We start from the raw sequence: 13722 nt of genomic DNA, 5'->3' as shown, positions 1-13722 counted from the left end.
GGTCTCAGAAAGATAGTATTATAGATTAGTATTTATTTAACATTGGAGATAGCTTCACTGTGGCTTTGAGTGGCAATAAATCATGTCATACTCTTGTTTAGCAAAGCAACATACCCTTGATGAATACATAAAATGTCATGTTACTTACTTCTAGAATATGGTAGAAGAATAAGAACTGCGTTTCTTAGAAAGCTCTTTTTGTCTAGTAGATATTGAAGGTGGAAAATAGTAAGAATGGTACACGAGAAGATGGCCACTGATTGAACATTTAACTCCTTCACAGTTTGGTTTAAAAAAAAAATACTCTGAGCTGGAGATGATTAAAAAAGTATTTAAATTAGTTTTGCTTTCTGTTTGGCTGGTATATGCCCATAAGCTGAAAAGCGTTCCTTTTTCACATCCCATTTTTTTCCCCACCCCATTTTGTTTGTTTTTAAAACTAGTTTGCCCAGAATATGTTCTCACAAGAAATGTCTTCCTGTTAGTAATCCCATTTTGGAGGTTTTTTCTTTTTCTCATTCATTATTATATGTTAGTTGACCCAGGTTCTCAATTCCCATATGTGTGTACACAGTTCCAACAGAAATTGAATAAGATTTCAAGCAGGGATTCTCAACTGGGGACGATTTGCCCCCCAAGAACATTTAGCAGTGTCTGGGGACATTTGTGGTCATCAAGCCAGGGTCCTGCTCCCTGCGTCCAGGGAATGGATGCCGCTAACCATCTTACAATGCACAAGGCTGCTGCAGAGAGCCGTCTGACCCAAAACATCAATGGTACTGGGATTTGAGAGCTGTCGATTTAGGGTGGAATGAAGCAGGCCATGCTTGGTCTGTTTCTGTGCCTTCACCATCCTCCTCCTAGTTTTACGGTGTAAAGGACCTAGCGGTACAGTGACTTTGAGGATGATCTGCTGATGTTTCATCTGAAAACCACAGTGTGCAAGCTCTTCCCTCGTCTGATGCCATTGTCTGCTGTACTAGAAAAGTGATCCACGGTCCCGGGTGACTGTTGTATTAAAGGCCCAGGCCCAGAATGACGTGTATCAGTCCTCAGTAGGAGATTTTATGCCCCCTATGGGTTGGCCCACGAGGGGATTAAATGTGTGCTCCATTTTAAATTCTGGTGCTGGCCTATCTCGCTAACCTGTTGCTAAATACAGATGTAGTCGGCTAGGCATACATCCGTGTGTGCGTAATACACAGACACTTTTTGTTTGTTTGTTTGGCTGTGCTGGGTCTTCATTGCTGTCCTCAGGCTTTCTCTTGCAGCGAGCAGGGGCTACTCTTCACTTGCAGTGTGAGGGCTTCTCACTGGGGTGGCTTCCTTTGTTGTTCCTGTGTTCCCTGCATTGGCAGGCAGATTCCCAACCACTGGACCACCAGGGAAGTCCTACAGACACTTTTAAAGTTGCCCCTCTTTACTATAGATGACGATCGGCTAACTTTGTATTCTTTTTGGTTAACGTTTCTTGGTTTTGTTTCTTGTCTCACCGACATGTGTTTTAATAATATAACCAACAGACAATTCCTTACCTTCATCCACTCTGATATTCTGATCCCTTTGGGATACCTTATTTGATTGTAGCAGAATTGTGGGACAGTCACAACCACCTGTATTCTGTTAATTCGTATGAATAGCTGCATAAAAGAACACATTGAGGGTGAAGCTGGCAGTTTCAGTGACTTCCTTTTTTTTTTTTTCTCTTCAATGGAAACAGTTCTTTCCAGCTGTTTTGCACTTTTAACTGCTTTAATATTTGGACATTTATCAATGTGTAGCACAGGCCATGCAGATGGTAGGCTTTATGTTTCTTTGGAGAATATTATAATGGTTGTAATTAGAGGGTCATGATCTTCTCTTGTTCCAAAGGAGGCTTAATGGGGCCTAATCGAAAGCCTCACTTTGCTGCCTCTGCATCTGACTTTTCGGCTTCCAGGTAGCACCAGATTGTCAGAACGTGCTTATGAACAGGGTCCCCAGCGTCCTTGTGGGACACGTCAAGATGTTGAATTGATTTATGTTTCTTGTGCTTTTTATAGGGTCAAGTTGATTTGTGCCCAGTGTTTTAGAAGTTAGGGAACTACATGATTAATTTTGCTTGTGCAACCTTGTATGAGGAGTAAACAGAACCCGAAGTTTTGGTAATTGAAGAATGAATCTCAGTCTGTTTAGTAAGATGGATTAAAGAAGCCTCAAATTAGAGAGTGAATGAAATGTCTTTGAAAAGTAGTCAGATGGTTGGGATAAATTGAAGTTTCTGAAGAGTTTGCACACTTAATTTAATCATGCCAACTCTTCTTTCAGTGGGGAAAAATGAAATCAGTCCTTATTTGGTCATAGTGCTTTGAGTGCGCTTTAGAAAGCAGTGATTTAGTAATGAGCGTTGTGTAACGTATCCTCTCAAGAAGCTAAAAAGTTGGTGCTTTTAGAATTTGGGTTACTAGTTTAGCCCTGCTTGAGAGAATGTGCATTATCTGGTGATTCTGAGATAAAATTCAGTCCCTTGAAGTGATTTAAATGGTGTGATATTCAAAACAGAGACTGCGTTAGACCTCCCAGCATTTATAATGTCCTTTTTATTAACTTAGACGGTCCTATTTCTATTTTGCACATCAGATAATCCTCTACCTTGATATTTGCATATCAGTGTTGTTATTCAGTGACTAAGTCATGTCCAACTCTTGGCAATCCTGTGGACTACAGCTCACCAGGGTTCCTTCTCCTTCACCATCTCTCCAAGTTTGCTCAAACTCATGTCCATTGAGTCAGTGATACTATTTAACCATCTCATCCTCTGCCACCCCCTTCTCCTGCCCTCAATCTTTCCAAGCATCAGGGTTTTTCTAGTGAGGATTTTTCAGGTTTTTCAGCTCTTCACATCAGGTGGCCAAAGTATAGGAGTTTCAGCTTCAGCATCAGTCCTTCCAGTGAGTGTTCAGGGTTGATTTCCTTTAGGATGGACTGGTTTGATATCCTTGCAGTCCAAGGGACTCTCAAGTCTTCTCCAACACCACAGTTCAAAAGCATGAATTCTTCAGTGCTCAGCCTACTTTATGGTCCAGCTCTCACATCCATACATGACTACTGGGGAAACCATAGCTTTGACTATATGGACCTTTGTTGGCAAAGTGATGTTTCTGTTTTTAAATATGCTGTCTAGGATTGTCATAGCTTTTCTTCTAAGGAGCATGCGTCTTTTAATTTTGTGGCTGCAGTCACCATCCACAGTGATTTTTGAAGCCCAAGATAATACAATCTGCCACTGCTTCCATTTTTTCTCCTTCTACTTGCCATGAAGTGATGGGACCAGATGCCATCATCTTAGTTTTTGGTATTAATGTTAAATGGTTTTGTTAGGAAAGAGCAGTTGCTGCATCTGACCCTGGAGAAGAGGGACAGCCTTAACCGAAATAAAAAAGCCAGCAGGGGGAGCTCGAGAACTGTTTTAAAAAGAAAGGAAAAAAGTACGAAGAAAATGTTTCTGGTAGTCATTTGTTCATCTGTACAGAACAAATATTGAGTATAGACTTAGGACAAAATATGAGAAAAGGCCCAAAAATGTCCAGTTCCAAATTGGGAAATTGTGTTTAACTTGCGGGATAAAGAGAATTTGCATGCTTTTTTTCCCTTCACCCTCTTTCATGTGACAGCTGAGTCCAGGAGTAGCTCAGGGCACCCACCCCACAGCCTGGCAGTTCCTGCGACCGGGATTTGCCTCCACCCTCCCCCTCTTCACAGGTCTCCCATCCCACCTGTTCCTGTGGTTTCTGCACGCTTGGACTTCCTCCACCTAAGAAGGCTCGATCAGCGTTTTTACAAAAGCAGAGCCTTAAAGCCACATCAGGCCAGCCTGTTGGGAAGGCAGAGCAGCTGGCCCTGCAGGCTCTTTATCCGTCTGTTGTCTGAGGACCGGTGGGGACACTTGTGTTTAGAAGCCGTAGTCCCAAGGCTGGGCTTCATCCCACCAGATGGCGATATTCTGTATCCTGAGAAAGATGCTGCCAGCATTGGCCCAGTCCTTATTTGTTTCCGCTCAGAGCCCAGAAACCAACATCTACCAGCTCTTGGCATCACGTTTAAGGGCATAAAGCCCGCTCTTCCCACTGTCCATAAAGACTGGCAGGTGCCAGTTGTTTCTGATAGAAGCAGGAAGCTCTTGGGCTCCCTCTGCTGACACTGGATTTACAAGTAGGTTCATTAACAAATAGAATCCCTTCCCAGAAGGTGTCAGTGTCTTGCATAATTACAATGAACAAGGAAAGAAAACAGTGGGAAGGACAGCCGATGATGTCATCTGGCTTCCTCTGCCTGATACTGAGGAGTCTGGGAGCAGAGCTGTAGGGGGCCAGCATCTGGGATGCTGTATGGAGCATGGTGTTTATGGATGTCCCATGTTTCTTGTGGGGAAGTGAACAGCTCTTGGCTCTTCAGGATCAGAGAAGGGCAGAGACAATGTGGAAAGATGAGGCTGTGGTGGATCTGTCTGCTCTTGCTACCCTGCCTTCCTTTGTTTGTTCCCTGAGTCCAGCTTCTTGACAGTATCTGGATTTAGACCATGGCCCTGCTTCCCTGGTAGCTCAGACGGTAAAGAATCTGCCTGCAACGCAGGAGACCTGGGTTTAATCCCTGAGTTGGAAAGATTCCCTGAAGAAGGGAATGGCAACCCACTTCAGTTTTCTTGCCTGGAGAATTCCATGGACAGACCATGGGATTGAAAAGTGACTGAGCGACTCACGCTTTTACTTTTACACCTAGACTTTGGATTTGAGGTCTGGTAACTTGTATCCATGTACTTAAAAATAGAATTTTTGTGTGGATAGTAAAAATAAAGCAACCGCCCTTCAGTGAAATCCTCTATTATATTTAGAATCTTCCTACATACAGCTTCTTGGTTGGGGTAAACCAGTCCTTTGGCTTGTGGCTCTGGTTGAAGGTTACACAGAAGAGGACACCTTGGCCGCATTTCAGGGGATGAATTGGGTGACACGTCCAGGGAGGACATTACAGGCTGAGTTTTGATCAGTCCCTTCTTAGAAGAACTGATTGTTGTTGCTGTTCAGTCGCTCAGTCATGTCCAACTCTGCGACCCCATGGACTGTAGCACACCAGGCTTCCCTGTCCTTCACCATCTCCCAAAGTTTGCTCAAACTCATGTCCATTGAGTCACCATCTCATCCTCTGCTGCCCCCTTCTCCTCCTGCCCTCAATCTTTCCCAGCGTCAGGGTCTTTAACAATGAGTCTTCTCTTCACATCAGGTGAAAGTACTGGAGCTTCAGCTTCAGCATCAGTCCTTCCAATGAACAGTCAGGGTTAATATCTGTTAGGATTGACTGGTTAGATCTCCTTGCTGTCCAGGAGACTCTCAAGAGTCTTCTCCGACACCACAGTTTAAAGGCATCAATTCTTCAGCACTCAGCCTTCTTTATGGTCCAACTCACATCTGTCCATGACTACTGGAAAACCATAGCTTTGATGAGATAGACCTTTGTTGGCAAAGTGATGTCTTTGCTGTCTGGGTTTGTCATAGTTTGTCAGAAGGACTGAAACTGTGACTAATGAAAATTTGGAGAAAATATGATCCTAGGGTTATGGATGTAGAGTTCCAAGGCTGCACAAGGGAGGGTGAAGTCTGGAGGGGAGGCAGCGGTGGGGTCATAGGCTAGACCACTTGGCAAGTCCTGCAGGAGGGGAGCCTGGGCAGCATGGTGGGGGGTGGAGGTCAACCCAGGGATGGGGGGAGCAGCAGGAGGGAGGGAGCAGCAGGGTCAGGTGGGCTGGGCCTGCTTGCGACTGAAGAGTGCAAGGACTCCTTGTCAAGCCTCTGGGGTGACATCAAGGGGCCCTTGTTCACTGTGAGGAGCGGGAGCTTGAGTAGACAGTGGTGGAGGCCTCAGGTGTCCACGGGGGGGTGGGGGGGCTGGTGGTGGTACTGTCAGATCTCGGTTGTAGAGGGGCTTCCTGAGGCCACGGGGAGGAGGGCAGGGAGGAGGCTGATGAGGATAAAGCCGGAGATCAGGGATGATGTCACCTTCGAGCTTCCATGCTACAGACAGGAGGTGGGGTGACCCTTCCAGTGCCTTGTGTTGTCTTAGGAGATTAAAATGAACCATGACATTTAGAAATGAGCTAGGAGGGACTTCTCTTCTCTAGGGGAGCATGGTTTATCTTGATCCTAGCTGGGATCACCCAATGGTCAGTACTCAGCTGGGGCTTTCTATTTTATGATGTACGTTTGTTGATTCTCTAAAAATACCAGTGGATCATTTTTGTACCTAAGTGATAAATTCACGCTTGCATTTGGTAATATGTCATTAAATAATTGCAGTATTTTACACTGGACAGTTGTACATTTAACTGTTGAAAGAAATGATAAAGCTGAAATTCCCACTTCCTTTCATCTTCCTTCCGGATGTGGTGTATGTGTGCAAGTGCACGTGCCTCTGTGTGTGTGTGTGTGTGTGTGTGTGTGTGTGTGTGTGTATGTGTGATATGCTGCTCTCTCAAGTGGAAATGCCCTGTCCCTGCATCTCCTAGCTCCCCCTCCCCGGGCATGCCTGTCCCTGAAGCTCCTATGACTTACAGTTGTCAACCATTCTGCTTGCGCTTTCTCTGTTGTTGTTGTTGTTTTTACTTCTTTACTTTGAATTTAAACACTTTATAGAACTTCGAAGGCAAATGTACCCTTGGAGTGAAGTAGAACTAACAAGCATAGAAAACGTTATACTGTGAAAGCCGCTAATCCTACTGCACAATTTTTGTGGGGAAAAAGTATCTAAAATGACATTTTTTAGAGTCAGTGAAGTAGTGAAATTATTTTAAAACGTTTTGAAATCCATCCCCGTGTGTTCTGTGTTAACGCCCACAGAAGTGGAAGAATACCTGCAGCCAGAAAACGCACCTGCCGCCGAATCTGGGCCCCTGGGGCAGCAGCCGATGGTTCGGAGCGGCAGCAGCCCTGAGGTCACCGAGCCGCTGTGTCCTGAGCCCGCCCCAGGTATCAGCATCTTACTCATGCGAGACCTGAGCTTCTGGCTGGGGAGAGGCTGCGTGTCGTGGGGCTTTCTACTTTAATCCTAGTTCTATTCATTTCAAGGGAATTTACTTTAGAGTTTGATTGCAAGGATGTGATTTCTTGAATCACATGAAATATTTTCACTACTTATTTTAATCTAATTCTCTGAATTGTGTGTGTGTGTGTGTGTGTGTGTGTGTGTGTGTCCTTTTTTCAAGTGTAGCGTGTTTGAGGACTAAAAAGAAATCCAGAGTGGCTGGAGGAGGTGGGAGGCGGAGGATGTTCACCCCAGGCGAGGGACGGCAGCAGGTTAGGGCAGAGGCCAGGAGGAGAGGGGTCATGGGCTGAAGGATGAGAGGTGGATGACCGACCAGACTTGTGAAGTTTATTAGCAGCGTGCAGATCTGCCGAGGTTGAAAAATGATAACTTGTATTATTAGCGTTATGGGCTCCCCTGGTGGCTAAGCGGTAAAGAATCTGCCTGCAATGCAGGAGACCCAGGTTCAATCCCTGGGTCGGGAAGATCCCCTGGAGGAGGAAATGGCGACCCACTCCAGTATTCTTGCCTGGGAAATCCCATGGACAGAGGAGCCTTGCGGGCTACAGTCCATAGGGTTGCAGAGTCGGACACGACTGAGCGACTGAGCCTGCACGCACACCCACTGGCATTAATCCACACAGTTTCTCCAGCAGCTTTCAGCAGCAACCAGGGTGAAAGGTGGCGAGGCAGGTGGTTAGACCTATGAGCATTGACTAGTGTGTTTTACAGCGAAGATGCATGTCTAAGTGTGTCTGGTAACAGTGAACATACGTACTTAGTTTCATGAGTTAGGTGAACAATCAACCAAGCCATCCTGTAGGCCTCAGTGTCAGGGTCATGCCATCCTCATCCAGTGAGCAGGGTATAGCCCCTCTTAGAAATTCTCTCGAAAGAAAAATAATAAATACACAGTAAAAACAATTTGAGAAATGTGTTACCTGGAAGATTTTCTGTTCTCCAGAAGTCTTTGTGTAAGATTGTTATGATCTTTCTCCTTTAAATATTTGGTGGAATCCATCAGTTGCCTGGAGTTTTCTTGTCGGAAGATTTTAAAGTACTATTCAGACTTTTTAATCATTCTAAGACTTCATATTTTCCTTTTCTTGTTTTAATTTGCATAAGTTGTATGGGTTTTTTTTCCTAGGAATTTGTTCATTTATTTTTTAAAGAAGACTTATTGGCCCCAGACTACGCATAGAATCTGATCTTTTTAATTAACGATGGCAGGCTCGGTGGAGATATCCCATTCTCTATTACGGACACTGGTTGTCGGTGGCTTCTCTCACTAGCAATGCTGAGCCACCTCACGCTCCCTTCCCCATTCCCTTCCTCCCTTCCCCGGCCTGGCTGACTCAGGCAGCTCTGGTCTGAGACCCCTTCTCCAAGGCCCCCAGACGGTCCTTGTTGCTCTCCCTCCCCTCACTGTGGATAACATTAGCGCTCGACAGTGAAGTTCTCTGTTCATCAGAGACCAGGTCTGTGGAGCAGTCGTGATCCATAGGCTGCTCATGTGCTGGGCCCTGCACTCTTGTTTTTACGTGTCTTAGAATATCTAAATTTAATCATTGCCTGTGTATAAGAATCTTTTCCCAGTGTTACCATCTGAAATCTTTCTGTTGTTGATTTCCCCCCTCCCCACCCCCAAATCTCTAGGCCAAAAGCTAGAAAATGCACAGAATGTGAGTTCTTCAGAGCCCAGACCTGCTCAGGAGACCAAAGGACATGAGAAGAAAGAACATGAAGGAATAACAGTGAGATCTTTTCAGAATACATCTATGGGTCATTAAAAATAAACGTACAGATCACTGGCACAGTACGCACATTTATTAGTGGCTGTGGCACTATCTTTTAAATTTTTTTTCCATTTAGATGTGTTTTAGGGCCAGGTGACCTTGAGACGTTTGAAAGACTTACTCACTTTCTATGTAAAATTATAGTCACATTACAAAAATAGAACGCAGTAAGCATGAAAACAAAATTTCACACCTGGTCTGTTTGTGCACTTTCTGTTTTTAAGGACGTCCTTGCCTGTCAAGCAGATGCTCAGACTCCCTATTCCTGGTATCACTTTAGGTTGTAGCCTTCACCTGACCCAACTTCACAGATAAATGAGATGTTGCAACGATCTGTTATGGTTTCTTTCTTTTTAAAAAAACGTGAAATGGCATTTACAGGTTTCTTAAAACACAAATAAAAAGTTTAAAGATTAAAATTAAAAAGTAGCCCTAACTCATTCATGCAGATAATTCCTATTTACTCATTTTTTTTTTAATGTAGTATCTATGAATAGAACACTCAGACATCCCAGAAAGATACAAAATACACACAGAAAGTCACTCTCTACTCTTCCCTGCCTGGAAGATATGAGTGTTCCTCCGTCTTCATTTTTTTTAATGGGCATATACCAGCTTTATACGTACATTCCATTTGTATGTATATTCTCTGTGTATTTCAACAATCAGATAAACACCCAGAGACTCACCACCAGCGCAGAAACCAGAGTATCTTCAGAGCTGTTGCTGTGCCTTGTGGGCATCATCTTGGTCCCTCAGAGAACAGCTCTATGTTAGCTCTGTGTTGATCGTGTCTTTGCTTTCCTTTGTAGTTTTGCTTGAAATGTATGTACCTCTAAAACAATGCATCCTTTAGTTTCCCTCATTTTTAAACTTTATAAAGGTGGTATGATTACTTTGTTCGCTCATTACCATGTATTTACATGGTGGCACGTTGCTCTAGTTCATTGCTTTCTCTGCTGTTTGATATTCCACCATGAGTAGACCACAGTTCACTTTTCCACTCTCTTGTTGACGTTTAGCTTGTTCCACCCCTCCCCCCCCGCTTTTTTTTTTTTTAATGAGAAATGAAGCTGTGCATATCCTTGTATGTGTTTCAAGATCTATGTGTAAGATTTTCTCAACAGTGTTGTCTTAGAGTGGAACTGATGTGTCCCGGAGAAAAAGGATTCTCTGTTTTACAAGAGAATGTGTCTTTCTCCAGAGTGGTTGTACCACTTCTGTTTTGGCCAGCAGTGTATACAAAGTTTCTGGTCATCTACATTCCTGCCAACACTTACTACTGTCAGATTTAAAATCTTGGGAGTCAAGTGGGTGAAAATGGGATCTCATTTTGTTTTGCATTTCTTAAGTTGCTGATAAAGTCTTTCCTTATGTTGGTTGGCCATATGTGTTTCATCTGTGGAGTGCCTACTGATGTCTTTTCCATTTTCCTGTTGATTTGTCTTTTTTATTTGTACCAATTCTTAATGTAGTCTGAATACGGATCCTATATTGGTTATGTTCCTGGTGAATTTCTTCTTCCAATGTGTGGCTTATATTTTCACATTCTCTATGTTGTCTTTTGATGAACAGAAGCTCTTAATTTTGATATCCTTGATGATCATTTTTTGTTATTACATTTTATGAAAATTAAAAAAAATTCATCTATGTGTTTGCTTCTGGCTGTGCTGGATCTTTGTTGTCGTGTAGGCTTTCATCTAGTTATGGTGGGGGATGGGGCCACTCCGTAATTGCAGTGCACAGGCTTCTCACTGCGGTGGCTTCTCTTGTTCCAGAGAACCGGTTCTAGGGCACATGGACTCAGTAATTGCGGTCCATGGGCTTAGTGGCTCTGCAGCACGTTGGATCTTCCTGGTTCAGGGATCCAACCCATTTCTTCTGCATTAGCAGGCAGATTCTTCATGACTGAGCCACCAGGGAAGCCCTGAAAAATTTAAAATATCAACTTGAAAGGGATAAGAATATTTGCCTTATATTTATAAGTGTTTCCGTTTTGTTCTATACATTTAAGTCTTTCATCTGCCTGGAGCTGTTGTTTATGGAATGGCATTAGGGATCCACTTTCATTTTTTTCCCTACATGGATAGCCACTTATCGTGGGTCCCCTATACTGAATTCATTTTCCTTTATTGCTCTGAAAATGCTGCCTCTCTCTCATAGATACTGCATCCCAAATGTGTGAGGCTTTGTTTTGGTGCTTCTTGAGTCACCTTGGTGACTTGTTTTGGTTACTTTGTCTCTCTGCCTTAATTCTTTGGTTCCCCTATTTCCTCCTCACCCCCATCTAATGGAAGCTATTTTTTCTACTATCTCCTGTCTTTTGTTGTTGCTGTTGAGAGGTCTTCTGTCCATCCTGTTTGTTGTTCCTCACTGTCCTTCATCCTTGTCCTCCAGTTTCACTACAGTATATTTAGGCACATTTTCTCTTGGTCGGTACAGTTTGCCCTATTTTGGATATGCTATGTGTCGGGCATCTGTGAATAATTGTTCTTCCATCGCTTCTGGAAAATTCTTGGTAATCCATTTATCAAATATTGCCTATTCTTTGTTCTCTCTCCCCTTTCCTTCTGGAGTTCTGGGTAGAAATATATTTAGACTTTATCATTCTGTGTTCTGTATCTCTTAAGCCCCCTTTCATATATTCCTTTCTCCTTGGCTGTGTGGGTGCATTCTGGATGATTCATCAGATCTGTCTTTCACTCAGTTCAATAATTCTCTTCTTATGCATATATAGTCTGCTGTTTAATGGTCCCATTGAGTTTTTTTGGTTCAACAATTTTGTGTTTTGCTTCTGAAAGTTCAGGTGAATACTTTTCAAGTATATCTTGTAATCTCTCTTGATCTCTTATAGTTTTTTTGTGATTCCCATCTTTTATTCCTTTAAACTAGTCACAGATTGCAGTTCTGAATACTTTATCTGATTATCCGAAATCCTTGAGGGATGGGTGGGGAATCTAAATCTGATGTTTGTTGTTTCTAAGATTTGTGCTTGGTGGGTTTTTAATTTCCTTTGGTGTTTGGTAACTTTTGATTATGAGTTCCTAGCTGCCTAATCTGAATCTGCAGAAAATGTGAATTTCTGACGTGATGAAGTTTCACAAAACAGGGAGTGCTACTTTAATTTGGGACTCTGGTTCCTTTTGCCACTGGCACTGGTAATATTAGATTAATGCCCAAGGTAGCCCCATTTTACTGCCCTGATTTCTGTTTGCTTTGAGGGGGAGTAGGAAGAGGGGCTGGATCCCTTGAGGGTTTATTTTACTTTCTGTGAGCCCTAGATTTTTATGTAGATTCTATAGTTGGAGGGTATTTCATCTTCCAGAGAGTCAGAAGCAGAAGAGCCTATAATCTGCTTTTCAATTAAGGAGATTGCCTGTGTATATTCCATTATCATATTTGAAATATATGCTTCCCAGGTGGCTGAGTGGTAAAGAATCTGCCTACAGTGTACTAGACACAGATTCAGTTCCTGGGTCAGGAAGATCCCTAGAGAAGGGAATGGCAACCCTCTCCAGTATTCTCGCCTGGGAAATCCCATGGATAGAGGAGCCCGGTGGGCAACAGTCCATGGGGTTACAAAAGAGTCAGACACGACTGAGCAACTAAACAACATCAACAATATTAGATACATATCATCCTTCTTTAAAGCTGAGTAACATTTTTTTACATACTGTTAATCTTCTAAATATTTCATTCATGACCTACTTATGTGCTTTAGCTTAATGATTATTCTATCCTTTAATTTTACATCTTAGTCCCTCCTTTTCATGTGTTTGCTTATTTAGTATTCATTCCTTTAGTTGGCTTATTGAATCCCGTGGTTTTTGTACACTCTAAGCTGGAGAGCCTTAAATATACTATCTTCATTTCTGGCTCTATTCTCCATCTTGCCAGTCATGGATTTTTGTTGCTCACTTATGGTACATTCTCTTTAGATATTCAGCCCAAAGATGGGTATTAAAATATCAGAAACTTTCTCAAATTCCTCCGTCCATTGTCCATCCATCTGCCTCTCCTCCCTACCTCCCTTCCTTCGTCACCATCTTTTTCATGGTCCCCCAGATTCATATCCTTTTGTAATTTAAGTTCCATTCCTATGGACAACACTTATATAAGCACTTGTCTGTCATTCTGCAGCATTTTTAGAATTTATATTTTCTTCTCCTTTTCTATCATCAAAAGCCTTATCTGCTCATTCCTGAATTACCATTATAGTTCCATAGCAACTTTCTTCTTAACTCTATTCCACAGATAGTAAGTCAACTTAACCATTTTGATTATGTTTTTAATCACAATCAGCTACTGTCTGGAACATACGGTTGCTCATTTTGTCAATACTGGGGTGAAATTCCTAAGCCTATTGTTGGAGACCCCTTGGCAAGTGTGCCGCTTGTAGAAGGTGGTCACGTTTCCTTCTTACCGTTTTCCCTCTTCACCTGACTGCCCTGCATGGCCTGCTGTAATCGGCTTCTTTTCCTGCACGTAGAACTTGCTGATTTCTCAGTGCTTCCTGCCCTGAGCCCCTTCCTGCCTACTCTCTACCACCTCATGTCTGTAGCCTTGTTGAGCAGCTCTCCTGTCACTGTGAGTCGATCAAGGTAACACTTTCTTCTGCATACCTTTTCGAGAGTGTGGACTTGAATATTTTGCTAATGTACATTGTGATCATTTTGTGTAATTTGTGTACGTTTTGTCTTTCCACGCCGGTTATGTAAAATGTAGGGGGCGCAGATTGCCTCCCAGTGTTCTAGTCCCATATTTAACCCAAGGTCCAATGCTGAGCAGTGCTCAGGGAAGCCCGCTGCACCTGTAACAAGGGAGGCATTGAATGGGTCTGGGTGGGGTTTACGCCCTCCCTGCCAACATGCTG

General features: G+C 43.1%; 1 protein-coding gene across 19 annotated transcripts in view; it reads left to right on the top strand.

Annotated features, from left to right (window-relative positions):
- The window catches only part of RALGAPA2 (Ral GTPase activating protein catalytic subunit alpha 2), a 290584-nt gene that overhangs the window by 93776 nt on the left and 183086 nt on the right, over positions 1 to 13722 (top strand). For all 19 annotated transcript variants that reach the window (XR_009596074.1, XR_009596073.1, XR_009596071.1 and 16 more), the window contains 2 exons: positions 6870 to 6998; positions 8710 to 8807. Coding sequence is in view for 9 of the 19 variants with exons in the window: in XM_060397513.1 (XP_060253496.1) it covers positions 6870 to 6998; positions 8710 to 8807 (227 nt within the window). In the remaining 10 variants the exon portion in view is untranslated. The remainder of the gene's footprint in view (positions 1 to 6869; positions 6999 to 8709; positions 8808 to 13722) is intronic.

This window comes from Ovis aries, chromosome 13 (assembly GCF_016772045.2).
Source record: "Ovis aries strain OAR_USU_Benz2616 breed Rambouillet chromosome 13, ARS-UI_Ramb_v3.0, whole genome shotgun sequence".
Taxonomy (NCBI): Eukaryota; Metazoa; Chordata; class Mammalia; order Artiodactyla; family Bovidae; genus Ovis; species Ovis aries.
Note: the sequence above shows the minus strand (reverse complement) of the source record. Positions and strands in the feature narration are given on the sequence as shown.